This window comes from Peromyscus maniculatus, chromosome 5 (assembly GCF_049852395.1).
Source record: "Peromyscus maniculatus bairdii isolate BWxNUB_F1_BW_parent chromosome 5, HU_Pman_BW_mat_3.1, whole genome shotgun sequence".
Lineage (NCBI taxonomy): Eukaryota > Metazoa > Chordata > Mammalia > Rodentia > Cricetidae > Peromyscus > Peromyscus maniculatus.
In genome coordinates, this window is record NC_134856.1 from 22575140 (window position 1) to 22602668 (window position 27529).

A 27529-nucleotide genomic window follows, 5' to 3' on the forward strand; every position below is an offset into this window, starting at 1 on the left:
TTTTGAGGTGCTGGGTATGAAATTCAGGGCTTTATATGTTTTACACAGGTGCAATACTGTAGAGCTATATTTCTAGGTTTTATTTATTTGTGTATTCCTATAAAGCTCTGGCAGGCCTGGTAATTAATCATATATCCTAGGATGGCAATATTCGTGCCCCAGCCTTCAGCATGCTGAGATTATACCTATACACCCACCCACCAAACTCTGGCCCTGGGTTTTCTTATTAGAGCAACAGATTAGTGAATAGACTGGTTGGGGTTGGTAAGGGTATGGAAGACTCAGGGTTCTTCCTCCCCTACAACACCCTTTCAGCTCACAAGATGATCAGCTTCTGTCCAGACCAGGCTGGGTGCCTCATCTCTGGCAGTTTGTTCAAGTCCTAATCCCCACAAGGCAACCAGAACTGTTTTCCACTCCAGCTTCCAGCCAAGCTAGGCCCTTACAGGACCCAGCCCTAAAGAGTGTGTGATATCCTAGAATCCCATCTACGCTTTCCACTCCTTAGGAATCACTGCTGTCTACTGGAAAAGTTGAATCCTTTCCTCACACACATTAGCGAAGCCTTAAAGCTAAAGTCCTCAGCCAAAAGAGCCCTGAGTGAAATAGGGGTGGGACAGACCCAGGCCTTCCCTGGGCTCCAATTCCTCAGTACAAAACTCCACAGCCTCAGTTTGTAGATGGCCGAGGCCCTGCCCCTCCTTCCGCACTGATTGGCTGGCTCGGGTTCTGGGGGCGGAGCGTTCGCGAGTACTTAGCTAGGCTAGGGAAACCCGCGGAAGCGGCCGCCGGAACTATGGGCATCCTACTATTGGCCTCTGGTGTCTGTGCTGGTGGCGGGAGTGCTGGGTGGCTCTGGATGGGCTCCTGCACCCTCGGTTCGCCCGTCCTGCCTATTTCCTTTCTCTTTTGGTTGTTATTGGTTACACCTGGCGCTTGGGCCGCAGGCTACGAGGTGAGCTGGGGCCTGAGAGCGGAAATGTACTTGGGCTAGAGTTGAAGCAGAGGTGTGGGTGGCACTGATCTATAGGTGACTGCTGCTGATCTGATGGTGTGGTCTAAGTGCGTGCATTGGGTCTCGGGAAAGGCCTGGCGTGCGTCTGAGAACAGGGCTGCATGTGATTGTATCCACTTCCTGTGACTCCAGCTGGCGTGCTTGGACTTTGCATGCACTTAAATGTGGTTAATCGGGCGACGGATGAGCAGTCACTTGAGACAGGGCTCTAAGCTTTGCACAGGTTGTGCTTGCTATGGTTCCACTTGCATGGACTCGCTTTTTGGCGACAGTGCATTCCCCAAAGCCCTGCTTGGGGCAGCTCTGCTGGAAAGCCTGCCTTGCAAATTCTGAGTTATGTGAGCTGGGCCGCTCATCCCCAGCTTCATCTCCCTTCAGGTTGCCTGGGGTCCCAGTTTGGCCTCTCAGCTTCCTGGCTCTGGGTTCAAGTCACCTGTCTGCACCATGCCTCGGTGTGGTGTCCCAGTCTGTCAACTAGAGCTAATATTGCCCCACATCTCAGGCTGGTTGCCTGATGTCTGGAATGCGTAGCTCTCCCCAGCTACTACTAAAGTTGTTACTTTATGAAGTCTGCTCTATGGGGTTTGTGCAAAGTGGGAACTGTGTCTATGAGCACAATACTCTGTGTGTCCTCCCCGAGGCAGCCTGGGACAGATTATGTTCTTTGACCTCTCTGTCACTCCAGACTCAAGACTCGAGCTTGTACCACCTCCCTGCCTGCTTTGTAATGGTGGCCGTCAAGCCTACGGTCTTGAACATGCTAGGCAACGAGTCTACCCCAGAGCCCCCAACCTGCTGGCTTCTCAACTCTCGGTACTGACAGGGAATGTGTGTGTTCTGGGGTCTCTGTGCAGACATGTCCCACGGTGAAGCCAGGCATGCTCAACGTGCACCTGTTGCCTCATACACATGATGATGTGGGCTGGCTGAAGACAGTGGACCAGTACTATTATGGCAGTGAGTAGAGAGTGGGGGGTCCTTCTAAGTTTTGCAGGGACCTGGACATTGGCGTGAGAATAATGAGTCATCTGGACTCTTGTATCAAGGTATGTCTCCTAGTGGTCCCTCACTGCCTGACCTTCATGTCCACAGGCCTAAATGATATTCAGCATGCGTCTGTTCAGTATATCCTAGACTCGGTAATCCCCTCTCTACTCGAGGATCCCACCCGACGCTTCATCTACGTGGAGATGGCTTTCTTTTCCCGTTGGTGGAAGCAGCAGACAAATGCAAAACAGGATATCGTACGGAAACTGGTGCGCCAGGGTGAGCATACCCCAAGAAGTGAAAGGAGGATGCTCAGTCCAGCTTGATCCCTGAGATTATTCATTTATTTATATATTACTATTATTTATTGGGACAGTGTCTTATTACATAGCCCTTCCTGGCCTGCAACTTGATGTGACCATGAGGCTGGCCTTGAACTTGTAGAAATTCTCCTGCCTCCCTAATGCTGGAATGAAAGGCCTAGGCAACCAGGCATCTCTGGGATTTTTGTCATATCACAGTGTGTTCACACTGTACCTATAGATCTACCTGCTTAGAATCTCTCTTCATGTGGAGACCTGTGTCTCACAAGGCCCCATCTACAGTGGCTTCCCAGGAAGCCAGTCATGCAGATCTAAGCATACTGACTTGGAAACTCCCCTCCTCTCCAGCTTCAGTAACAGTGTGGTCTGTTTTCCTAGCCTTGCCCATGATGGCCCTGTTCCTAACAGATACTCTTTCCCCTTGCATTCCTTGCACAGGGCGTCTGGAGTTTGTCAACGGTGGCTGGGTGATGAATGATGAGGGAGCCACCCACTATGGTGCTATTGTGGACCAGATGACACTTGGGCTACGCTTCCTGCAAGACACGTTCGGTAGCCATGGCCGTCCACGTGTAGCCTGGCATATTGACCCTTTCGGCCACTCTCGAGAACAGGCCTCTCTGTTTGCCCAGGTGCCAGACACCCTATTTTCTTTTGGACCTGCCCCTTAACTTAACTCCAACTGTTCGTTTAGCTGCTCAAACCCTGCCCTTCTGTAGCAATTTTGGGACTAGACCCCACCTGGCTTGCTGAGACCCCACCTCTTGGGTGAATTTGACTCCTGTGAGTTGAGTTCAAGTCCTGGTCTGTGTCCTAGGGCACCACAGGTTTAAACTGCTTTGCCTCTCTCTCCAGGTGGTTTGGTCCCTTCCCTTGACCCGGCTGTATTAGAATTTGGACTCTACCAGCCTGCTAGGGTTGAGGCTACCACTGAACATGGCCAGTGTCGCTACCCTGCTTTAAAACTAGCTTCATGTCTGTGCTGACCTATCCCCACCTCAGACTGCAGAATGGAAAAGCCTCCTTTTTGCTTTGACATAACCAGGGAGGTGGGAGGGGGTTGTCTTTAAAGCTGCCTCTTCTTTGCTGACCCTTCTCAAGCTTAGAAGTACACATCCAAGCTTTGTGGGACCCATGCCTGTAATATCAGCACTTGGGGGCTGGTACAGGAGGACAGTGAGCTTGAGGTCAGCATGGCCTCAGACGGAGACCCTGTCATGCCATGTATAATTTTTTTAATATATATGTATATATATATACACACATATATACACGAGTGTTTTGCCTGCATGTATGTCTGTGCACCATGCATGTGCAGTGTCTACAGAGGAGGGTTGTAGGGTTGTAGGATCTCCTGGAACTGGAGTAATGGATGGTTGTGAGCTGCCATATAGATGCTGGGTATTGAACCCTGGTCTTCTGGAAGAGCAGATAGAACTCTTAACCACTGAGTCATCTTTCCAGCCCTGGCAAAACCTAGTTTTAGTTGAACACTTCCTCTGTGCTCTTTCCCAACTGGGCAAGAAGGACTGCACTCATTCACTCCATCCCTTCTTCTGCACTCCAGATGGGTTTTGATGGCTTGTTCCTTGGGCGCATTGACTATCAAGATAAACTTCTTCGGAAGAAGGAACTGAAGATGGAGGAGGTGTGGAGGGCCAGTGCCAGCTTGAAGCCCCCAATTGCTGACCTCTTTACTGGTGAGGTGGTGGGAGGGTAGGGGAGACACACAAGACCTCAAGCTAGAAGGGTCCAGGTGTGATTTTGTGATAAGCTGTGATTACCCTAGAATTTTTAATGATTTTTGAGCTGGGCTCTGTGTGTTGTTTTTGTACTAGCCCTTTCTAATTCAGAACTCTATTCTGGGTGGGACATGGCAGGCTCTGACCCCAGGGCAGGTCTGGGTGCTGAGTCCAATTTGGTTTACAGGTGTGCTCCCCAATAATTATGACCCGCCGAAGAACCTGTGCTGGGATGTGCTATGTGCAGACAATCCCATAGTGGAGGATCCTGAAAGTCCTGAGTACAATGCAGTTGCTTTGGTCAGTTACTTCCTGAAGCTGGCCTCTTTACAGGTAACACAGATATCTAGACCATGGGCCATAGCATGCAGGCACAGGCACCTAACCTTTCCCAAAGTCAGGAGAATGCCTTCAAGGGATTTCCCTTTGGGATTTATTCTTCATTAGAAGGATACACAAGGAGCTGGAGAGATAGCTCAGTACTTAAGAGCACTTGCTGCTCAATTATGAGGACCAGAGTTCAGATCCCAGCACCCACATTATAAGCCAGTCATCCTGACTGCAAATTCCTGTATGGGAGTTGTTTGGAGCCCCAGCTTCAAGGGGTGTAGAGACAGAAGGATCACTGGGGCTTCTGAATTTCAGCCTAGCAAAGAAAATGCAAGTTCCAGGTTCAGGGAGAGACTCTGCCTCAAAGGAGTAGGTGGAGAATGGTAGGGGGACATCTGACACTCTCTTCTGATTTGTGCAGGTGGGTGGAGGCAAATGCATCCCTCACAAACGTGTAAACACACACACACACACACACACACACACACACACACACACACACACCTTATTTAAAAAAGAAAACCAGCTGTGGGCCAGCTGTGGTGGTGCACACCTTAATCCCAGTACTGGGGGTAGGCAGAGGTAGTCAGATCTCTGTGAGCTCGAAGGCTAGGACTACATGGGGAGACCCTGTCTCCAAACAAAACAAGTAAATGAACCAAAGAAGTGGACCAGTGATATGGCTCAGTGGATAAAGGTGCTTGCTGCCAAGCTTGACCCCGAGTTCATTTCCAGAATCCACTTGGTGGAAGTGACTCCTGTCCATTGTCCTTCAGTCTCCAAGCTGGTGCTGTAACATGCACACCATTGCATGTTTCCCCTCCCTCCTTAAATAAACATGAAGTAGGAAGAGGATGATGATGATGATGATGATGATGATGATGAGGATGCATGAGAGAGTATGGCTCAGTGCCCTGTAGCCTCATCTGAGTAGTGGACCCTAGAGTCCCTCAGCAACTACTGGCTGTTTTTCTTGTTATTTTCAGATACGGTCTCCTGTAGCCCAAGCTGGCCTTGAACTTGCTGTGTAGGTGAGGATGGCTTTGAGCTTCTGATCCTCCTGCCACCATTTCCTGGGTGCTGAGAACATAGATGTGCACCACCATGTCTGATTTCTGCAGTGCTGGAGATTAAACACTCTAGTCAAACACTCTACAGACTGAGCCACATCCCCAGCCCCTCACTGGTTATTTTTGTGTTTCCCTCTGCTTCTACATGCCACAGTCCCCATGTATTCTGGAGTGTGGGTTTTGTTTTGTTTTGGTACTGGGGATCCAACCTGGGGTCTTGAGCATGCTGTTCTAGTACTTTCACACTGAACTATACCCCTGAGCCCCTAGGTTTTCTTTTGCACACTTAGGTATAGGGACAGTCCAGGACACTCTGGCCTGAGGATTGTTTTCTCATCTATAGCAACAGTATTACCGAACCAACCACACTGTGATGACCATGGGTTCAGACTTCCAATATGAGAATGCCAACATGTGGTTCAAGAACATGGACAAGCTTATCCGCCTGGTCAATGAGCAGGTCAGTGTGCCTCTGTGTGTGTGTGTTAACCAGCTTTCTTTCACTGCAATCAAATGCCTGAAATAGTCAAGTGATAAAGGAAAAAGAGCCAGGCATAGGGGTACACTCCAGTACTAGAACTGCTGAGGATTGCTTTGAGTTGGAGGCCAGCCTGGGACACACACACACACACACACACACACACACACACACACACACACACACACCCTGTTTCAAAAACAAAATCATACACAAAACTAAAATAGAGAAAGTTATTTTAGTTTTAGTTTTCCTTTTTCTTTTTCTTTGAGACAAGGTTTCTGGTGTAGCCCTGGCTGTACTGGAACTCACTCTGTAGACCAGGCCTTGAACTCACAGAGCTCTTGCCTCTGCCTCTTGAGTACTGGGACTAAAGGCATGCTCCACCACGCTCAGCATAGTTTTAGTTTTCTAAAACTGTGTGTGTGTGCAGGTGCACATGACCATGTTTGTTCTTGGAAGCCAGGGGAAGATGTTTAGTGTCCTGCTTTATTGGTCTCTGTCTCATCCCCTGGGAATTGAACCTGGAGCCAGGCTGGCAGTCAGCCAACCTGCACTGTACTTGTATCTGGCCCCTCTAGTGCTGGAGTACAGGCTCATAGGTGGCTCTTCCTAGTTTTGTCTGTGAGGTCTGCAGATTGAACTCGGGCCATCACACTTATATGCAGGCGTTCTTACCTGCTGAGTCATTTCCCAGCCACTTTAGGTTTTTTGAGACAAACTTTCCTGTAGATTTGGTTGGGCCTCAAACTAATTGTATAGCTGAAGATAACCTTGAACTAATCTTCCTGCCTCTACCTGCCAAGTGCTGGGATTAAAGGTGCACGCCACCATGATCAGCTTCGTTATTTCTGCTTCTCCGTTCCTAGTTTTTCTTTTCTCCTCTTCCTGTCCACCCCAGCCCACTTCTCTTCTACATGGTCCTTTTCCCATTCCTCCTGTTTCTTCTTTTAAGAAAGTTTAGTTATTTTATGTGTATGGTATTTTGTGTGCATATGTATCTGTGTCCCTTGTACATGTCTGGTACAGAGGCCAGAAGAGGCCATTGGATTCCCTGAACTGGAGTTCCAGATAATTGTAAGCTGCTGTGTGCTGTTGGGAATTGGATTTGGGTTCTCTGGAACAGCAGCTGGTGGCCTTAACCACTGAGCCACTTCTTCTTCTCTGTCAAGAGACAGAAAAAAAGTCTCACTGTATATCCCTGGTTGGTCTTGAAGTCACAGAGATCCACCTGCCTGTACCCTTGAGTGCTGGAGTTAAAGTCCCACCTGCTCCTCCTTCTCCTCCTCCTCTTCTTCCTCTTGTTCCTGTTGGGATTCATGTATGAGTTTCATATATGCTTGGCAAGGGCTTCACACTCCAGCTCCCTCTTTCCATTTTAAAGACCCTTGTGATTATTCTGGGTGTTGTAGATGTAACCAATCATATTATTAAAATAAGAAACACAGAGCCAAGGTAAAAGAGAAAAGCCGAGAGGTCAGAGCTCAGAGATAAAATCTTACCTCCTGCAGTGCTCCTAGCTTCCCCGAGAGAGGGAGGTACTTCCTGTGTCCCTGTTTAAATATCTTTCTGTTCTGCCTTCTCATTGGTTGTAAACCCAACCACATGACTGCCTCATCACTGCCTGTAAGTACCGCCCTCCAGGTCTTAAAGGCGTATGTCTCCAATACTGGCTGTATCCCTGAACACACAGAAATCTACCTAGCTCTTCTAACCACCACGCTCTCACTATGGCTCTAATAGCTCTGACCCCAGGGCAACTTTATTTATTAACATAAAATTAAAATAACATTTCAGTACAAATAAAATATCACCACATTTCCCCTTTTCTATTTTAATAAAAAGAAAAAAGGCAAAAGGTTATAACTAACAAAAGAAAAACTATATACAAAAGTACAATAACTATATACAATATATACAAGTAACAAATACCTAAACGATGTCTAGTCCATTTGTATTTGACAAATCAGAGAAAATAATTCCCTTATCTATCCTATTTTAGTAAGTCCAAAATGTATCTAATTCACTTTCTATCCTAATTAATCTTCAACTATAACTAACTAATCTTCAACTCCCTCAGAGACCCAAGAAGGAAATAATATTAGCTAACAAAAATAAAAACAGGAAGTGCACAAAAGCAACTTCCAAAAATTTTGTGAGTTGACAGAAACAGCCAGCTGCCTGGACAGTCACCTGAGGTTTCTCCACAGTGTTGGGGCATCATCTTCAGCCTATAGGCTTAGCGTATCTGACAGACTCATTTGTGAAGTAGGTTGTACACAAGGTCAACAGTTCAACCTCACACTGGGTGAGAGCAGTCCATGTACCAGAAACACCTGAATTCCACTAGTGTCATGTCATGATTCAGGATTTTAAATTCTGGAAATTGTTGATGGTTTTTGAATTCAGCTGTCCATTCTTCTTGGCTGTGTATATATGGCTTCATCTAAGCATGCCCTTCTCCACATCCCTCTATTAAATGCCAGTCTACTATTGAGAGGCGTGAGCTTTCAGTTGCTGTTCCATTGCACAACAGAAGCCATCGGCCCACTGCCTGTTCAGCTGCCTTCAAAGAAAAGGACACTGTACCTTTTCCAGATTGTGAAGGCCACTTCAGGGATGGTGCCATATTGTCCTGGCCTCAGAAGATGCCTTCTGATAAAGCCATAACCATACTTGTTTTGGCAGGAATCGGTAGTCCTTTGTTTCGTGTTCTGTCTGTCCATTTTGTCCTGTTGATTTGAGGATACTTTGTTGTCCAGTGGCTAACTTTTGCCACAATGAAAATTAACTCCATATGCAGTTTCTTCAATGCCCATATTTTCTCTGAAGTAGATTGGTACTGCCAGGAGCTGACATGTCTCAAAAAAGAAAAATTTCTAAGTTATTAAAATATTTTAAATGCCATATTCGTTAGATCTCTGAAGGGTTTGAAGATGACCTGTCTAAAATATATCTGCTCAATTTTTAAAACATATCTAATATGACTACAATTTCTATTGTAATGTCTAACTACTAACTTTCATTTCTTTATATCCTAATAGTTGGTAATAATGTAAAGTATTTAAAACTACTAATTGTCTTTTTCTTTTCTTTTCTTTTTTTTTTTTAAACAAGAACCTTAAATCTAATCTCCTTTGCTTAGCCTTTTTCCTAACCCTTGACAACAACTTGTAACCAACCCCCCTAAACAATTGAAAATTATCCCAGACCCAAAACCCATTAAAAGAACCAAAAAACCACCTGCCCCACACCACTTCTTTGGCAATGTGGGTGTCATATTCTTAAAATTGCTTCCTGCTGGGTATGGGTGAAGTTATCTTTATCCTGAAAGAAAAATTTAGGTTAATTGTCAAATTCTAGGAAAGGTAACTATATCCTTCATTATTATCCAGTCTGTGTATAAAGCCAAAGTTCAGGGTTTATCTCAAGTCCTTATTCAAGTAGTCTTTGAGACTGGATCATCTCAGCTAGTCATCTCAAAATTGTTCTGAGCACCTTGTAGTTCAAAGCTGATCTGTAGATGATGTTTGTCAGCTTAGTGATATTATTATTGTCCACGTGGAATTGTTGTTGTTGTTGTTGTTGTGGGGCCCCATCTTCTTTCCGGAGACTTCAGTTGATGTTAGGCCTGGCCGTGATTTCCTGCAGAAAACTGATAAGAGACTCGAACACAAAGACATATATATGCAGCTAACTGAAGCCTTTTTTCTAGAATTAGTTAGTACTCTATATGACCATTCATATCTTAACAAAGTTTAAAATGTATATATATATTAATCTTGTAAATTTTGATATAAATTTTATACTTTAAGAAAAGTTTAAAGAATCAGAATAGAATCAAAGAGTTGAGATTAGTAATAGAATAGTCCCTTAATTAATTTGGCTTTTGTCCTGTCCCATAGCAGAAAATGGCTCTTTTATTCTGTCATGATACAGGGAGTTTGTATTTTCATTTTAACAACATGCTTGAGTTTAAAGAAGGAGAGAGCCATTCTCCAACTCCAAAGTCAGCTTTAAATTTTAATTGAACTGGGACTATTAGAAAACCAATAGTGTTAAATCTTTAGAGAAAAGCAGAAACAAACATTTAAGAAGACATAAAATTTTTTAGATAATATATACCCATATGCCATATACTCCAATATACTCTGTTTCCTGGGATAGATGATTTGTCCCTTTTCTTCAGTTGTCTCATTTGTCTTGTGTCCTTCAGATTCCTTAACCTTCATTCTCCTAAAAGACAAAAACAAAAACCTTCCCCCAAGACTAATTTTGGGGATGTTCCTTTTTGGCAAGTTATTATCTGATTAAATGAAAAGACATGTGTTACAGGTACAAGTTAGTTTAAATTGGATGTTCATGCTGGTTGATGAACTATCACCTCCTCTAATTAAGAGGTTTCTCTTGTTCAAATCGAACCTTTATCAATTTTGATGGTACCCACAGCTTATCTTCTCCTATAGAAACAAAAGCAAAACCTCGTCCCCAACGTAATACATACCCTGGCTTCCATTCTGAGGTCAGCACATCCTTAAAGTATATAGGCTGATTTAATTCTGTAGTTTTTTCTATTATCCAATGTCTCTCTGCAGCTGTTGTTCCTTTCTCATTGGCATTCAGAAAATTCAAAGTTAATAGAGCATTATGCAGTCTATTTCTGGGGGTTTTTGTTACTCCTTTCTGTTTATTTAGCATATCCTTTAGAGTTCTGTTTGACCTTTCTATAACTGCTTGACCTGTAGGATTATGTGGTATACCTGTAATATGCTTTATTTTGTAATAATCAAAAAACTGTTTCATTTTAACAGAGACATATGATGGAGCATTGTCAGTTTTGATTTGTGCAGGTATACCCATGATGGCCATAACTTCTAGCAAATGAGTGATTACAGAATCAGCTTTTTCAGAACTCAAAGCAGTTGCCCATTGAAATCCTGAATAAGTATCGATAGTGTGGTGTACATATTTCAGTTTTCCAAATTCTGCAAAGTGAAACACGTCCATCTGCCAAATTTCATTCCTCTGAGTACCCTTTGGGTTACATCCTGCTGGTAATGGTGTTTGATTATAGAAGGAACAAGTAGGACATTTCTTTACTATTTCTTTGGCTTGTTGCCAGGTTATGGGAAAATCCTTTTTTAAACCTTTACTATTGACATGATGTTTTTTATGAAATTCTGAGGCCTCCAGCACATTTCCTATCAATAATTTATCAATCTCATCATTGCCTTGTGCTAGAGGGCCTGGCAGACCAGTATGGGATCGGATGTGAGTTATATATAAAGGATGACTCCTTTTCCTGATTGTATCTTGTAATTGAATAAATAGTGAAGTTAATTCTGAAGCATCAGGGATAAATTCTGCAGTCTCAATATGTAATACCACTCTTTCAGCATACTGAGAGTCAGTTACTATGTTGAGAGGTTCTGAAAAATCCATTAATACCAACAGAATAGCATACAATTCTGATTTTTGCACTGAATTATAAGGACTTTGTACCACTTTACTTAAATTTTCTGATTTGTAACCTGCCTTTCCTTGTTTGTTGGCATCTGTATAAAATGTACGAACTCCAGATATGGGTTTTTGCCGTACAATTCGAGGCAAGATCCAATCAGCTCTCTTTATAAAATCAATTCTGTTGCTTTTGGGATATTTGCTGTTAATTTCTCCCAAAAAATTACTGCAAGCTCTTTGCCAAGGTTCACTTTCTGTCCATAATTTTTCAATGTCCTCCTTAGTTAAAGGTACGACAATTTCTGCTGGGTCTATTCCTGCTAATTGACGAAGTCTCAATTTTCCTTTCCAAATCAAGTCAGAGATTTTTTCCCCATAAGTTTTTAATTTTTTATTTGGTTTATTTGGTAAAAATATCCATTCCAATATAATATCTTCCCTCTGCATTAATATTCCAGTAGGGGAATGCCTAGAAGGTAAAATAACCAAAATGCAATCCAGCTTTGGATCAATACGATCCACGTGCCCTTCATGTACTTTCTTTTCTACCAAGGCCAATTCTTTCTCAGCTTCAGGTGATAATTCTCTTGGACTATTTAAGTCCTTGTCACCTTCTAAGGTTTTGAACAAATTAGTCAGTTCATCATTTTTTACCCCAACAATAGTTCGTAGATGAGAAATATCTCCAAATAATCTTTGAAAGTCATTAAGAGTCTGTAGTCTATCTCTCCTAATTTGCACCTTTTGGGGTCTAATTTTTTGTAGCTCTATTTTATATCCTAAATAATTAATAGAATCTCCTCTTTGTATCTTTTCAGGAGCAATTTGTAATCCCCAGCAAGGCAAAATTTTCTTTACTTCTTCAAACATTCTTTCTAAAGTATCTGCATTTGAGTCAGCTAGTAAAATATCATCCATATAATGATAAATTATAGATTTAGGAAATTTTTTACGTATCACTTCCAATGGCTGTTGTACAAAATATTGGCACAGAGTTGGGCTATTTAACATTCCCTGTGGGAGGACCCTCCATTGAAATCTTTTAACCGGTTGAGAATTATTATAAGTAGGCACTGTAAAAGCAAATCTTTCTTTGTCCTTTTCTTGTAAGGGTATTGAAAAGAAACAGTCTTTTAAATCAATAACTATGAGAGGCCATCCTTTTGGTAACAGAGTAGGCAAAGGAATTCCAGATTGTAGAGAGCCCATCGGCTGAATTACTTTGTTAATTGCTCTAAGGTCTGTTACCATTCTCCATTTACCAGATTTCTTTTTAATAACAAATACAGGAGAATTCCAAGGGCTGGTTGACTGTTCAATATGCTGAGCATTTAACTGTTCTTCTACCAGCTCTTCTAAAGCTTGGAGTTTCTCTGTTGTTAAAGGCCATTGCTGAACCCATACAGGCTTGTCTGTTAACCATTTTAAAGGTAGAGCTGTTGGTATTTTTGGAAGATTATCAGTTGTTGTGCCCTGTTCTTGTATAATATGGATGGCTGGTGACCACTCAAAATAATGCCTTCTAATATTTCTCTCAGAAACATGTGCTAGTTTATGATTTGTTTCTGAGATTGGAGGGATTTTAATCTGAGTATTCCATTGTTGCAACAAGTCTCGACCCCACAGGTTCATAGCTATGTTAGCGACATATGGTTTTAATTTTCCTCTCTGTCCTTCTGGACCTATACATTCCAGCCATCTTGCACTCTGTTTCACTCCAGATAATGTCCCAATTCCTAACAGTTGAACGTTTACCTCCTGAAGAGGCCAAGCTGGATGCCAAAATTCTGGTGCAATTATGGTAATGTCCGCACCTGTGTCTACCAGACCAGACAACAAAACACCATTTATTTTTATCGTTAATTTTGGTCTCTGTTCATTAATAGAAGTTTGCCAAAAAATTTTCTTTATGTTTTCTCCTGAATTTTCTATTCTCTCTTTTTCATCATCCTGACCAGCATGATTTATTCCAATAGTCATTTGGTTATTTAATCGCTCAGAGCAGGGATTTCCTCTACAGCTGCAGGAAAGGTTTGAACTGGTTTTGCTATGGGGGCCTGCATGAGGCCCCTCCGGGAGTTTCCCGAAAACTGAGGCAAAGGATTACCCTGTCTGTCCTTTGTTGATCTACATTCGTTGGTCCAGTGTTTTCCCTTACCACACCTTCTGCATACTCCAGAAGGAAGGGGCATTCTGTTGCCATTGTTCCTTGAAGAAACATTGCTTCTAGGATTGACCTGTTTACAGTCCCTTTTAAAATGTCCTTGCTTTCCACACCCAAAACATCTAACACTCCTCAAACCTTTTGAAATTACTTCTCCTACCCACGTATCATGCTCATCAACCTCAACATTAATTGTTTCTCTAATCCAATCTTCCAAAGGTGCAGATCTTGCCCTTAACGGCCTGATTATTCTTTTGCATGCTGCATTCGCATTCTCAAATGCCAAAGCTTCAATTATTGCCTTACTAGCTTCTGATCCTGAGACCATTCTGTTTACTGCTGAAGCCAGTCTTTCTAAAAAATCTGTGAAAGATTCTTTAGGGCCTTGCATAACCTTTGTGAATGACTCATGTTTTTTTCCTGGTTCATCAACTCTGTCCCATGCATTCAAGGCTGCCATTCGACATAAAATTACGGTTTGAACATCATATAAACATTGTGTTTGTATTGAAGCATATTGGCCTTCTCCAATAAGCTGATCCTGACAAACTTGTATTCCTTTATCCCTCCATTGTGTTTCTACGTTTCTAGCTTCCTCCTTAAACCAAGTCAGAAATTGAATTCTCTGGCTGGGTTCCAGAACAGCTTGTGCAAGGTCCCGCCAGTCCTGTGGTATAATCCTATTATATGTTGACCAAGAGTTTAACATTTGCTTTACATATGGGGAATGCATGCCATAAGATACTATTGCCTCCTTAAACCTTTTAAAATCCATCAGTTCAATTGGAGCCCAGATATTTTGTGTAGCCATTTGATCAGGCATCTGCTGTACGGTTACAGGATAAATTAAGGATGATTGTGTGAAAACAGGCTTTCTTTCTGTAACCTTATGATCCAAACTTGAACCAACTTCACTGTTAAAATTAACAGGTTTTTCTAAAGCTGTTATCCTGGCACTTAAATCGACTATCTTTTTAAATAGTAAAATGAGAATAAGCATGGTGATTAACTGCATAATTCCCATAATACTAATCTTTTCATATAGTTGTTCCATTGTCAGACTGCCTAAAATTTCAAACAAAACCCAATTTTCTTCCAATGTACACAGGAAACCCATTTTTTTTTTAAATGTGGAAAAAATTTGTCTTTTAAATAGTTTCCTTTATGACTTACCAAATCTGCGTAGAACAGTAGAAATCCGAGCGAATTTCAAAACAGCCACCTAGAGTCCTAGGTGTAAATCCAGAGAGAGAGAGAGAGAGAGAGAGAGAGAGAGAGAGAGAGAGAAACAGAGAGACAGAGAGAAAGCAAGAGAGAAAGCAAAAGCGAAAGTGAAAGTGAAAGTGAAAGTGAAAGCGAAGGGGTAGCCGGCTAAAGCTTAAAGCCAGCCACTTGTTCCCTCTGAGCCGAGTCAAGGCTTGGCTTTACAGCCAGGGGCCCTGTTTAGCAGGGCAGGCCTGAGCTGTTTGTAGCACTGGCTTTAAGCAAGCAGCTCACAGTCCGGCCTGAGCCCAAGCAGACCTGGGCTGGGGCTAGGGAGCCGGCTGCTCCGGCTAGGGAGCCGGCCCCAAGCAGTTTTTAATGGATTCTTGTCACGTTGGGCGCCAGATGTAGATGTAACCAATCATATTATTAAAATAAGAAACACAGAGCCAAGGTAAAAGAGAAAAGCCGAGAGGTCAGAGCTCAGAGATAAAATCTTACCTCCTGCAGTGCTCCTAGCTTCCCCGAGAGAGGGAGGTACTTCCTGTGTCCCTGTTTAAATATCTTTCTGTTCTGCCTTCTCATTGGTTGTAAACCCAACCACATGACTGCCTCATCACTGCCTGTAAGTACCGCCCTCCAGGTCTTAAAGGCGTATGTCTCCAATACTGGCTGTATCCCTGAACACACAGAAATCTACCTAGCTCTTCTAACCACCACGCTCTCACTATGGCTCTAATAGCTCTGACCCCAGGGCAACTTTATTTATTAACATAAAATTAAAATAACATTTCAGTACAAATAAAATATCACCACAGGGTGTCCCAGGTATTCTCTAGTTTAAGCTTAGATGACAGAAATTCCAATTCCTTTAAAATTGAAAAAAATATCATTTTATAGTCAGGCATGGTGGCATATGCTTTTCATTTTAGCACTTGGGAGCAGAGACAAGTGGATCTGTCTTTTGGTAGTCTGACAGTGCTAAAAAACCAACCAACCAATCAACCAAAAAACAACAAACCATGATTTCTACCTATAATGGCATACTTAATTTTCCCATAATTAATTAGTTAATTTATTAATTGTTTTTGAGACAGGATCTCCTGCAGCCCAGGCTGGCTTCTGCTTGCTGTATAGCTAAGAATGACTTTGAACTTTTGCTAGGCCTGTCCCTTTGGAGGGTTAGGGTTACAGGTGTCCTGGGTGTTAAACTTGGCTTTGTAGGAGCTAGGCAAGCACCGTACCAACTGAGCTACACATGCCCAGCCTCTCCCTGTTGGAATTATTTAAAAAGTTTTGTAAACCAGCTAGGTGCAGCTGTCCATGGTTGTTGTCCCAGCTACCAGGGAGGCTGAGGCAGGAGGGTCACTTGAACTAAAAAATTCAAGGTCAGCCAGGGCAGCTGGATAACATGGGGAGATTGCCTCAAACAAAACAAATGAAAAAGAAGAAAAATTGTGTAAAATTATAGGATTATCCCTGAAATCTTTTAAGAGTGATGGACAGTGTTTGGTCTTGGCCAAGACATATGCCCACATTTGACTACTGTTTTGTACTCAGAAAGGTGTTTAGGGGCTGGAGAGATGGCTAAGAGGCTAAGAGCATTGGCTGCCCTTCCAGAGGACTCATATGGTGGCTCACAGCCATCTGCAATTCCAGTCACAGGAACTTCAGACTTTCAAGTGCACCAGGCAGACAGGTGGTGCATGGACACACATTCAGCTACAACATTAAATATAAACACTAAATAGAGAAATAAAAAGAACAACAAAAATAATGTAGAAAACTCAACCTTTTGGATGCCTGTGGGCCCCGGGAAGGTACAGATCCCGAGGCTCACACATGCCTTCCCCCAGCAGCAGGCAGAGGGGAGCAAGGTCCATGTTCTCTACTCCACCCCTGCGTGTTACCTCTGGGAGCTGAACAAGGCCAATCTAACCTGGTATTTGGGGCAGGGGACTGGGGAGCTTGGGGTGGGGTTGGCGTGCTCCATGGGCTGTGACTGCTCTCAATGCCCTTGTGCAGGTCTGTGAAGGAGGATGACTTCTTTCCTTATGCTGACGGCCCCCACATGTTCTGGACGGGCTATTTTTCTAGCAGACCGGCCCTCAAACGCTATGAGCGCCTCGGCTACAACTTCCTGCAGGTGAGTGAGCATGTGGGGATCCAGGAGGCCCAGAGAAGCTGCTGCCTAATATAGCCCTTTCTCCTCAGGTGTGCAACCAGCTGGAGGCACTGGCCGGTCCCGCAGCCAACGTGGGACCCTATGGCACAGGAGACAGTGCACCCCTTAGTGAGTGTCATCTGTGGACCGTGGAATTGAATGGGGTGAGAGAGAAGGGTTGAAGCTAGAAACCAAAACCATCGCTAGGGCACTTTACATTTGGTGGTGCTGGGGATCGAACCCTGGACCTCTTGAATGCCAGACAGCACTGTTTCACCGAGCGCTGAGCTACATCTCTAGACTTTGAGATTCTTTCTTTTAAATTTATTTTTATGTGTTTCTCCTGCATGTGTATTAGTGTACCACATGCATATCTGGTGACTTGGAGGCCGGAAGGAGTGTCGCATTCCCTAGAGCTGAAGTCATAGACAGCTTCTATAGACATATAGACACATATGATATTGGGAGTCAAACCCCGGTCCTTTGAAAGGTCAGCCAGTGCTCTTAGCCAGCGGGCCATCGATGGCTCCAGCCTTCCAGACCATTCTTAAATCTCCTAAGAACCCTGTACACCTGCACCCGACCTTTTGTGTGTGCGTACTTGGTGGTGGGGCTGACTTCTGTGGGAGATGGCATGTGACTGATGTTCTGTTGGCAGAGGAGGCGATGGCTGTGCTCCAGCACCACGATGCGGTCACTGGTACTGCACGGCAGAACGTTGTAAATGACTATGCACGGCAGCTGGCAGCAGGCTGGAGACCCTGCGAGGTGTGAGGGGCAGGACCTTGAAGGAACCTGGGTGATGGGCTGGCCCCAGAGTACTCTTAGAGGCGGGGTTTTGGGAGGAGGAGGGGGCTGTGTTGGGGGAGAAGGGGTGGAGCTTACAGGAAATGGGGCTGGGGCTAGGCAGGAGAGACTGGGTCTTGGTAAGGGCACGACCAGGCTTCCTGGGGTGCAGACCTTGGGTGCAGGTCTTTTGGTGATCCTCACCAGGTTTTGGTGAGCAACGCTCTGGCGCGGCTCAGCTACTACAAACAGAACTTCTCATTCTGCCGCGAGCTCAACATCAGCATCTGCCCAGTCAGCCAGAACTCGGAGCAAGTGAGTAGGGCTGGGAGGCAGGTGGGACACAGGGAGCTCCAGAAGGTGAAGCCTGCAGTGAAGGGGATGGAGCGGTTGCATAAGTTATGTTTGGAGGGCCATTTTGGAGACAGGGAAACTGGGACAGGATAGTTCATCACAAGGGGCATGGCTTGTCCTGGAAGGCCAGGACTGTGTGGGAAGATACTCCGCTAGATGGGTTCGGAGGCCTGTTGTGACTCTGCCCTTCCTGCCATAGTTCCAGGTAACTGTTTACAACCCCCTGGGCCGGAAGGTGCATCAGATGGTCCGACTGCCAGTCAGTGAAGGCATATTCTTTGTGGAAGACCCTAATGGAAAGACTGTGCCCAGTAATGTGAGCCTGCACAATGAACCCCCCCTCTTCCTAATGCATTTCCCCCAGATCTTGTAATATCTCCGTGAGTTTCTTCCTCTTCGGTGTCTCTCACCTCTGTCTTAATATATGAGGAACATCTCCCTCCCACAAGTGACAGCCCTTCTAAAAATCCCCCTTGGAATTCACCCTCCCTTTCTGACCCCCTCCTCTTTCTTCCTTCCAACAGGCTTTCACTGTATAGCCCAGGCTAGCCTCCAACTTGTGATCTTCCTGCCTTAACCTCTTAGATGTTAGGACTGAGGGTTTGAGTCACCTCACTGTTTGCCCAGCAGATTTTCTGTTTATGGACATCCTCTTCACTCCAGGAGGTCTCCTTTCCTGAACCTTTCAGCCCCTTCCTGTCTCTCTCTGCTTCCTATTTCCTCCCAGACTCCTAGTCTCTCTCTGTATATACCTCCACCCTCCTCCCCTTCTCTCCTCCCTCCTTCCTCTTCTCCCTTTCCTTCCTATTCTTCTGCAGTGAACTAGGTATAGAATGTGCTAGGCAAATGCTGTTCTTCTCTCCCTGTCACACCTAGGTTTCTTCTTCTGTCTATTCCTTACCCTCTGAGGTTGATGCTTGCACCCATGACTGGCTTTAGAAGTGTCTTCTTGACTCTTGACTAGCATCCTCTCTCACTCAAGGTGGTGATACTTCCCAGCTCCTACAGTAAGAAGTACCGATGGGATCTGGTGTTCTCAGCCTCAGTGCCTGCCCTGGGCTTCAGCATCTACTCTGTGGTCAAGGTGACTGTCCATAACCCCCAGGCCCAGAGCCTTCAGGCCAGCCCCAGGAAACCCAGGTCCTATGTCTTGGCCATTGAAAATGAGGTGAGACTCTATTTGAATCTCCTTCCTTGCCTCTGTGACAAATTTCAAGAGTTATAAAAACTGCTTTGATTCTGGGTCCTTGGGTTCTGGGTCAGTCTTGGTTTACACTCGTCTCTCCTGATTGTGTGTTCTTTAGTGAGGAAAGTGACCTTTGAGCCTCACTTTCCTTTCTGGAGCAGTTGTGCAAACCTAGTGTAACCATGAGATTAATAGAGCTATGTCAGGGCCCATGGCAGGGGACATGGAAGGTGATGTGTGATATTTTGTTTGTGTTCTGACAAATAAAGCTTGCCTGGAGATCAGAGGGCAGAGCTAGCCACTAGTTAACCATAGGGGCCAGGCAGTGATGGCATACACTTATCCCAGCACTCTGGAGGAGGAAGCAGGAAGATCAGGAGTTCAAGGGCACCCTGGGCTACACGAGGTTGAATCAGTCTAAAGAGAAACAGAGCCAGACAGTGGTGGTGCAAGTTTTTAATCCCAGCACTAGAGGGGTGGAGACAGGAATATAAGGTGGGTGGAGACAGGATCTTGCCCCCATTCAGTCTGAGGATTTGCAGAGGTAAGAAGTTTGTGGGAATGGCTGCTGCTCTGCTTCTCTGATATTTCAGCTTTCACCCTCAATATGTGACTCCAGGTTTTTATTATAAGACTAATTAGGATCGTGCTTCAGGAAGCTTCTTTGATAAGGAGACAGCTGAAGGCTCAGACTGTACCTCAGTGACAGACACTTGCCTAGCATCTGTGAAGCCCTGGCTCCATCCCCAGCACCTCAGAAACAGTTATAAATGAAGAGCTAATATCTTAGAGTCTTTACTGCTGAGATGAAATACCATGCTCAAAACCAGTTGGGAGGAAAGGGTTTATTTTGCTTACACTTCCAGGTAACAGTCCATCAGTGAAGGAAGTCAGGACAGGAACCCTGGAGGCAGGAGCTGATGCAGAGGCCATGGAGGAGTGCTGCTTACTGGCTTGCTCCCCATGGCTTGCTCAGCCTGCTTTATTATAGCATCCAGGACCGCAAGCCCAGAAGTGTCTCCACCTACCATGGGCTGGGCCTAGTCCCATCATTCACTAATTTAGAAAATGTTCTACAGGCTTGCTGTTATATCTTATAGAGTTATTTTCTCAGTTGAGGTTCCCCCTTCTCAGATGACCCAAGCTTGGTGTCAGGTTGACATAAAACGCCCAGCACAGCTGGAGCAATGGCTCACCAGGGTAAGAGCGTGCACTGTTCTTGCGGAGAACCCAAGTTGTCCCCAGCACCCAAGTCTAGCAGCTCATAACCAACTGCCTGGAAGTCCAGGTCTAGGGGGACACAGTGCCTCTGGCCTTGTAGGCATCTGCTGCCATGTCCATATACCCACCTATACACATAATTAAAAAAATAATCATAATTACTGTAACTTCAGGTCTAGGGGGACACAATGCCTCTGGCCTTGTAGGCACCTGCTGTCATGTCCACACATCCACCTATACACATAATTAAATAAAATAATCATAATTACTATAACTTCAGGTCTAGGGGGACACAGTGCCTCTGGCCTTGTAGGCATCTGCTGTCATGTCCATATACCCACCTATACACATAATTAAAAATAATAATAATTAGTCTTAAAAAAATGTCCTGGCCAGGTGTAGTGGTTAATGCCTTTAATCTTAGCACTGCAGAGGCAGAGGCAGAGGCAGGTGGATCTCTGTGAGTTCAAGGTTAGTTTGGTCTACAGCCAGAGCTACATAGTGAGACCTATCTCAAAACCAAAACAAAACAAAGAAAAAACACCAAACCAAACCAAACCAAACCAAACTAAACAACTCCAGGTAAGTGGAATAAAGAAAAGCAGATTGTCCCCAGACCTGGCATATTTGCTTCTTGGGCTCCGTCTTTCATAAAACATACTAAAAGTTGTATCAGGATGGTGTGGACCTTGGTGTGGTGCGGTGTGTCTGTAGTCCTGATACTTTGTGGGCACAGTTAGGATTGGTGGGGCTTGCTGGCCAGCCAGTGTTGTTGAGTTGGTGAACTCCAGATTTAGTGAGAAGCTCTGTCTCAAAAAACAAGGTGAACAGCCTAGTCTACGTAGTGAGTTGAGGCTAGCCAGAGGCACATAGTGAAAAACCTCATTCAAACAAAAATAAAAGGGGCTGGAGAGATGGCTCAGTGGTTGAGAGCACCAGCTGCTTTTCCAGAGGACCTGGGTTCAGTTCTCAGCACCCACCTGATAGCTCACAACTGTATGTAATTCCAGGGGATCTGACACCTTCACACCAGTGCATATAAAATAAAAATAAATAGATCATTGAAAAAGATTAAAAAAATAAAAATTATGGTAGAGAACCATTGACACCCAGCCAGCTTCAGCCCCTTGCCTTCATATGCATCACATGAATGTACACACACACACATGTACACAGGCAGACATAGCACACAAAAAGTCATGATGATGCTTCTGTGAAGATAAGTAATGTCCATGCAAGTCTCATGACATGTTCATTGTTACTATCAACTTTTCTTTAGATTTTAAAGGAAATGGAAATGTTCTTCAATTTTTTGGGACAGGGTTTCATAGAGCCCAGACGGGCCTTGAACTTGATACATAGCTCAAAATAACATTGAACTCCTAATCTTCCGCCTCCACCTCCTGAGTGCTGGATTATAGGCATGTAGCACTGTCATTTATATGGTGCCCAGGGCAAGCACTCTGCCAACTGAGCTATGATCACTATTACAATATAAAAATATTTCTGTGAGCCACTGAAAGCTTTATGGGTTCTGGCATTGGGCTCATGGGTCAGATGATTCACTGGTCAAGCTCTGGAGGTGAGGACTGGGGTCAATTTCGAATACAATAGTTGGCTCTGCTGCTGTGGGGTGTACAGACTGGATCAGTATAGAATTGAGGGTCTCTGCAAAGGGCTGAGTTAGTCCTAGAGGGCCATGGTGTATAGAGAAGTGGCCAGAGGTTAAAGTTGACGGGAGCAGTGGCTACAATAGTGTTTGCTTATTGGATCAGGCACAACAGTGGGCGAGATGAAGGAAGTGATTCCAGGGAGGGCTGGAGCTTTCACTGCCGAGGAGAACCTTGTTCACATGTGTGCTCCATTTCCCCACCCAGTACATCCGGGCTACATTTAACTCTGAAACGGGGTTGTTGATGAAGATTGAAAACATGGAACAGAATATCTCACTCCCTGTGAGCCAAGGCTTCTTTTGGTGAGGAAGGGCTGCTATGTCAGGGCTGGTTGGTGCACAGAGCTGGGGCGGGTGAGAGCTGAGGCCCCTCCTTGATGCTCATTTTCTCTGGTCCCAGGTACAATGCCAGCACTGGTGATGAGAAGAGCACTCAGGCCTCTGGTGCCTATATCTTCAGACCCAGCCATCTTGAGCCACTGCCTGTAAGCCGCTGGGCTCGGATCCATCAGGTGAAGGTCTGTAGCCAGAAACTATGAGTGGGTTTGGGGGTAGGGGTGGGAATGTGGAATCTGGAAACAGGATGTGCCACATGTAGGGTGTTGTGGGAACTATTTCATCTTATTTTTTTAAATATTTGTGTGTGTGTGTGTGTGTGTGTGTGTGTGTGTGTGTGTGTGTGTGTTTCTGTGTGCACATGTTTGGAGGTTAGAGGACAATTTCTGGGAGTTTACCACATGGGTCCCTAGAATAGAATGTGGTTCATTGGCTTGGAAGCAAGCATCTGTACCTGCTGAACCATCTCTCTGCTCCCCAAGGAAGGTTTTCCTGTGTAGCCCAGCCTGGCCTCAAAGCTCTTGATCTTGCCCCAGCCTCTGGCATGCTAGGATTGCAGAAGTGTGTCACGATGCCTGGCTTTACTTCTTTACATATGGAGTAGTGGCCCAGGCTTCACTGCTGACGGAGAAAACCTGCATCTATAAAGATCTCTGTCAACATGTTCACGTCCATCCCTCGCTTTGGAAATTGGAGGTGAAGGGGGTGGCAACATATAATTGCTTAGAGTTCACCAAGGTCTATAAAGTGAGTTTATGTCTTGGAATGTAGTTTAGATCACGTGCATATGAGTAAAGGCCTGAGTTCTAGCTCCATACCACCATGGACAGGGAGGGGCTGTGATAAGAGCACAGAGGTGGCTGAGGCAGGAGGGTCTCAGGTTCAAGGCCAGGCTAGGCTATGTAATGGGACTTTCTCTCTCTACACACACACACACACACACACACACACACACACACACACACACACACACACACAATTGCAACAAAAACATGCTTGCAACAAAAGCATTTATATGTGGGTATATATTTGATAATTCACTCTTAATTTTTCTTGAGAGTCTCAAGTGGCCCTTAATGATTTTGTGATGTTTCCTTCTGGGGTGGGAAAGGAGTAGATGCAGACTTCTTAGGCTCATATTTGATGTGATTCCCCTTTACGCAAATGTCTACATACCTATATTAAAATATAGTTTAGAGTCCAGGTGGTGGTGCCACATACCTTTAATCCCAGCGCTCGGGAGGTAGAGGCAGGCAGGTCTCCAAATTTGAGGACAGCCTGGTCCCTAGAGTGAGCCCAAGGATAGCAAGGGATACATAGAGAAACCCTGTCTCAAAAACAAACAAACAAAAAAGATTTTTTCCTTCTGGGCCATGCATGGTGGTACATGCCGTTGATCCCAGCACTGAGAGGCAGAGGTAGGTGGATCTCTGTGAGTTTGAGGTCAGCCTGGTATGCATAGTGAGGCCCTATTTCAAAACAACAACAACAACAGAAACATTCTTCTAACAGAATGTCTGGCTGGACATCCAGGGAGGTGGAGGTCTCACATTTGCCAACATTTCTTCTGTCTGGTTCTTGTCCCTCTTTAATGTTCAACTTCCCCTCATGGTCCAAACAGACACTCAGGCTCCCGCCAACACGTCTGTATTTGAGCCAGAGAGAGGGAAAGGGTCATTCACTGTTCATACTACCTTGATCAACATTTTGCATGGGGCAGATTGTGGCCACACAGGTCCTGATAGTACAAAGACGACTAGACATGCAAAGCTGGAATCCTGTTCTAAGGAGGGAAGATGGGGCAATAGTGGATAGCAAGTATATGTGGATTCAGTCAAGGGCCGTGTGGCCTGTTGGGCATGGTAACACATCTGTAATTCCAGCACTGGGGAGATAGAGGCAGCAGGATCGGGTTCAGGGCCAGTTTTCAGTTTTGACTCCTGCAGAGTTTGAGGTTAGCCTGAAGTACTTGAGACTATGTCGGAATGAAAAAAAAAAAGAGGTGAGGTGGCCATGGTCAGGCTCTGGATTCCATCAGCAAGGGGTAGAGGTGGGGGAGTGGGGGTGGGAGGGTGGAGCTGGTGAGAAGGTTCAGAGGGTAAAGGTGCTTTCCACCAAGCCCACCTGTGTTCAATCCCTGAAACCCACATGGTGGAAAGGGAGAACCAGTTCCTTTAAGTTATGCTTTGATCTCCTCATGTATCTCCCACACAATAAAACCAAAGAAGCAGTGAGAACATCATACTGAGTTAGTCTGTGAGGTGGATGTTAGTGGGATACCCCTTTTGGGGATTCTTAGTGATTTGAACGTGGCTCACACCAGCCCTCCAATGTGCCTGTAGACAGCCTTGGTGCAGGAGGTACACCAGAATTTTTCAGCCTGGTGTTCTCAAGTGCTTCGCCTGTACCCAGGACAGCGTCACTTAGAGCTGGAGTGGACGGTGGGACCAATCCCAGTGAGGTAAGTGGCATATTTTCTGGAGTGGGGAGCAGACACAGTGGTGTGTAGGAGACTCACAAGGGTCCTTTTCCATTGAGTGCAGAGATAACTTGGGGAAGGAGGTCATCAGCCGCTTTAACACCCCGATGAAAACGAATGGACAGTTCTACACGGACAGCAACGGCAGGGAAATCCTGAAGAGGAGGTGGGGAAGGGGGAGGTGGGGGAGTCTGTGGTGTGCTGGATTTCAGGGCCATGGGGATTTGGTGATGATATGAGGGTGGGATGATGAAGAGGAAGCAGGACTCCAAATCTGACCATATCACACCTTTCTTAGGCGTGATCATCGACCCACTTGGAGATTAAATCAGACTGAACCGGTGGCTGGAAATTACTATCCTGTCAACACTCGAATCTACATCTCGGTACCTTTCCTGCCACTGCCTCAGACTAGGAAGCACCTCCCAGATACCTGGGGCAGGGTGGGGCTCCCACCAGGGACCCACATGCTCAGTCACCCTTACACCTAGGATGGGCACATGCAGCTGACCGTGGTGACTGACCGCTCCCAGGGGGGCAGCAGTCTGAAGGATGGCTCACTGGAGCTCATGGTAAGAGGGGAGCCCCATCCAAGCTGGGTTTCCTCCATAAGGCCCACCCAGACCCAGCCAAGCTTGGAGGCTGTTGTTGGTACCCATGTCCTGCCTGTGGCCTTGGTTCCATCCTCTTCCCTCTCCTCCCTTTGTTGTGCTGGGATTACAGGCCTGCATCACCATGCCTGGCTTTGGAATTGTATTTCTAAGTTCCACTTTCCCTCCTCTTACCCATTTCCTGCTCAGGCCATGACTTGTCCTGTGATGATCCTCTTGTTAAGCACTTACTTTCTTTGTCCTGGACTCTTGTTATTTGGGCCTCACTTCTGCTGGGGTCCCCTACCAGTAGACTCTGATCTTGGTCTTTCATTTCTGTTGGAACTCCTGCAAGCCTGTACCCAGTTTCTGATTGGGATCACTTGCTCTTTCCTCACTTTTTCCTGGCCACTCCTCGCAGGTGCACAGAAGGCTTTTGGCAGATGATGAGCGCGGACTTGTGCAGCCCCTCATGGACTCAGGGACGGGGAAGATTGTGAGAGGGCGCCACCTTGTGCTTTTGAGTTCTGTTAGTGATGCAGCTGAAAGGCACCGACTGCTGGTGGAGAAAGAGGTCCTGGCCCCTCAGGTGGTGCTGGCTCAGGGTGATGGCATTCCCTATTACTCCCAGGCAGCGCCAAGGATGCAGGTGAGGGACAGCAAGAAGAGCAGAAAGGCAGATCCTGAATGACGCCTCCTAAGCCCCTCTTTTCAGGACTGAGTTCACCCTCAGTTTAAGTCTGACCCCTTAGGAGTGAGCTCCTCCCTGTTGTGAGCAATGTGCTTCAGTATTGAGTTCGGCCTCATCAATGCCCCTTCCCATTCAGCTTCGTTTCCTGCAAGTCAGTGCTGATTGCCAGCCAGGCTCCGACCAATCCCCTTAGCCTTAGCCCTTCTTTCTGCAGTTCTCTGGACTTCGCCAGGACCTACCTCCCCAGGTACATCTGCTTACACTGGCCCGCTGGGGGCCAAAGATGGTGCTGCTGCGCTTGGAGCACCAGTTCGCTGTGACAGAAGATTCACGCGGCAACCTGAGCTCCCCTGTAACCTTGAACTTGCAGGTGAGGAGGGTTGAACTGAGGAGATGGGATGAGAGAGAGACGGGCAAAAACTGGGTTTTGGGGCTCACCTGGGCCCATCTATTCCCTGCAGAACCTGTTCCAGGCCTTCACTATCACCGACCTGCAGGAGACCACATTGGCAGCCAACCAGCCCCTGTCCAGGGCTTCCAGGCTGAAGTGGATAACAGATACTGGTGAAGACCTGGCAGGATTCCTGCCTGGGGCTGGCAGCTGAGGGTGGAGTGTGAGGGTTGTTGGCTAGGAGCCAATGTAGAGCTTGAGGACAGGGCCTTAAGAGTGAGCAGTTCAGCAAACCAGCAATGCGCCTGGAGTTTGGAGCATGGAATTTTAACCCCAGGATGTGTTGAGCTCCATCAGTGTCTAATTCTAGGATGGTGTCCGTCACCTTTGGGATATGAACACTATGGAGTTGGAGGATTTGGGGAATCTTGAGGGTGTTCAGGCATAGGGAAGTGGTTTAAAGGTCCGGATGTGAGGCCCTGGGGCAGAGGTGAGAGGTGGGTGTGTATGGCTGTGTCCAGGCCTGAGTTCTCTTCTGCTGATCACAGGTCCCACCTCCTACCCTGCTCCCTCCAAGTTGGATCCTACCTCAGTCACACTGCAGCCTATGGAAATACGTACCTTCGTGGCCAGGGTTCAATGGCAAGAATTCAGCTAGGCCTGCCAAAAGGAGGGGCAGACCTCTCCCCTTCTCTTGCTGTGACCACTCACAAACACCATTAAAAGGCTTCTACTAAGACTCAGGTCACCCAGTGACTGTGCATTATTTTTGAGGAGGGATGTAGAGTGTCAGATCTAGGGAGGTCAGCTGACCCTCGCTCAGCCCTGACCCCAGGCCCTCCCCATTGGAATCGCCACACCAGCATGTTCTCTCCCCATCTCACTCA

At 45.7% G+C, this 27529-nt stretch overlaps 1 protein-coding gene across 4 annotated transcripts; it reads left to right on the forward strand.

Moving 5' to 3' along the window:
- Positions 1–736: 736 nt before the first annotated feature.
- On the forward strand, positions 737–27385 carry Man2b1 (mannosidase alpha class 2B member 1). 4 transcript variants are annotated; one of them, XM_076571878.1, is made up of 24 exons: positions 737–955; positions 1870–1972; positions 2108–2281; positions 2764–2957; positions 3893–4025; positions 4255–4400; positions 5811–5927; positions 16632–16714; positions 16798–16918; positions 16987–17065; positions 17595–17704; positions 17930–18037; positions 18276–18392; positions 19059–19244; positions 22361–22458; positions 22556–22673; positions 24834–24952; positions 25035–25136; positions 25269–25356; positions 25462–25542; positions 25982–26209; positions 26466–26621; positions 26713–26815; positions 27191–27385. In XM_076571878.1, exons 1-24 carry the CDS (start codon positions 797–799, stop codon positions 27298–27300), a joined length of 3033 nt encoding a protein of 1010 aa, XP_076427993.1. In that variant the 5' UTR covers positions 737–796; the 3' UTR covers positions 27301–27385. The 4 variants fall into 4 exon arrangements, with proteins under 4 accessions (XP_076427993.1, XP_076427995.1, XP_076427996.1 ...); XM_076571881.1 differs by having other exon boundaries at positions 743–955; positions 16629–16714; XM_076571880.1 differs by lacking the exon at positions 25982–26209.
- The last annotated feature ends 144 nt before the right edge of the window (positions 27386–27529 follow it).

What these genes read in the sequence shown, in the direction of transcription:
- Man2b1 (XM_076571881.1), top strand. Translation starts at nt 797, where the DNA reads ATGGGCATCCTACTATTGGCCTCTGGTGTCTGTGCTGGTGGCGGGAGT. An exon ending in TCGGCTACAACTTCCTGCAG is followed by an intron (nt 16,919 to 16,986) that starts GTGAGTGAGCAT and finishes CTTTCTCCTCAG; the next exon opens with GTGTGCAACCAGCTGGAGGC. An exon ending in GAAAGACTGTGCCCAGTAAT is followed by an intron (nt 18,393 to 19,058) that starts GTGAGCCTGCAC and finishes CTCTCACTCAAG; the next exon opens with GTGGTGATACTTCCCAGCTC.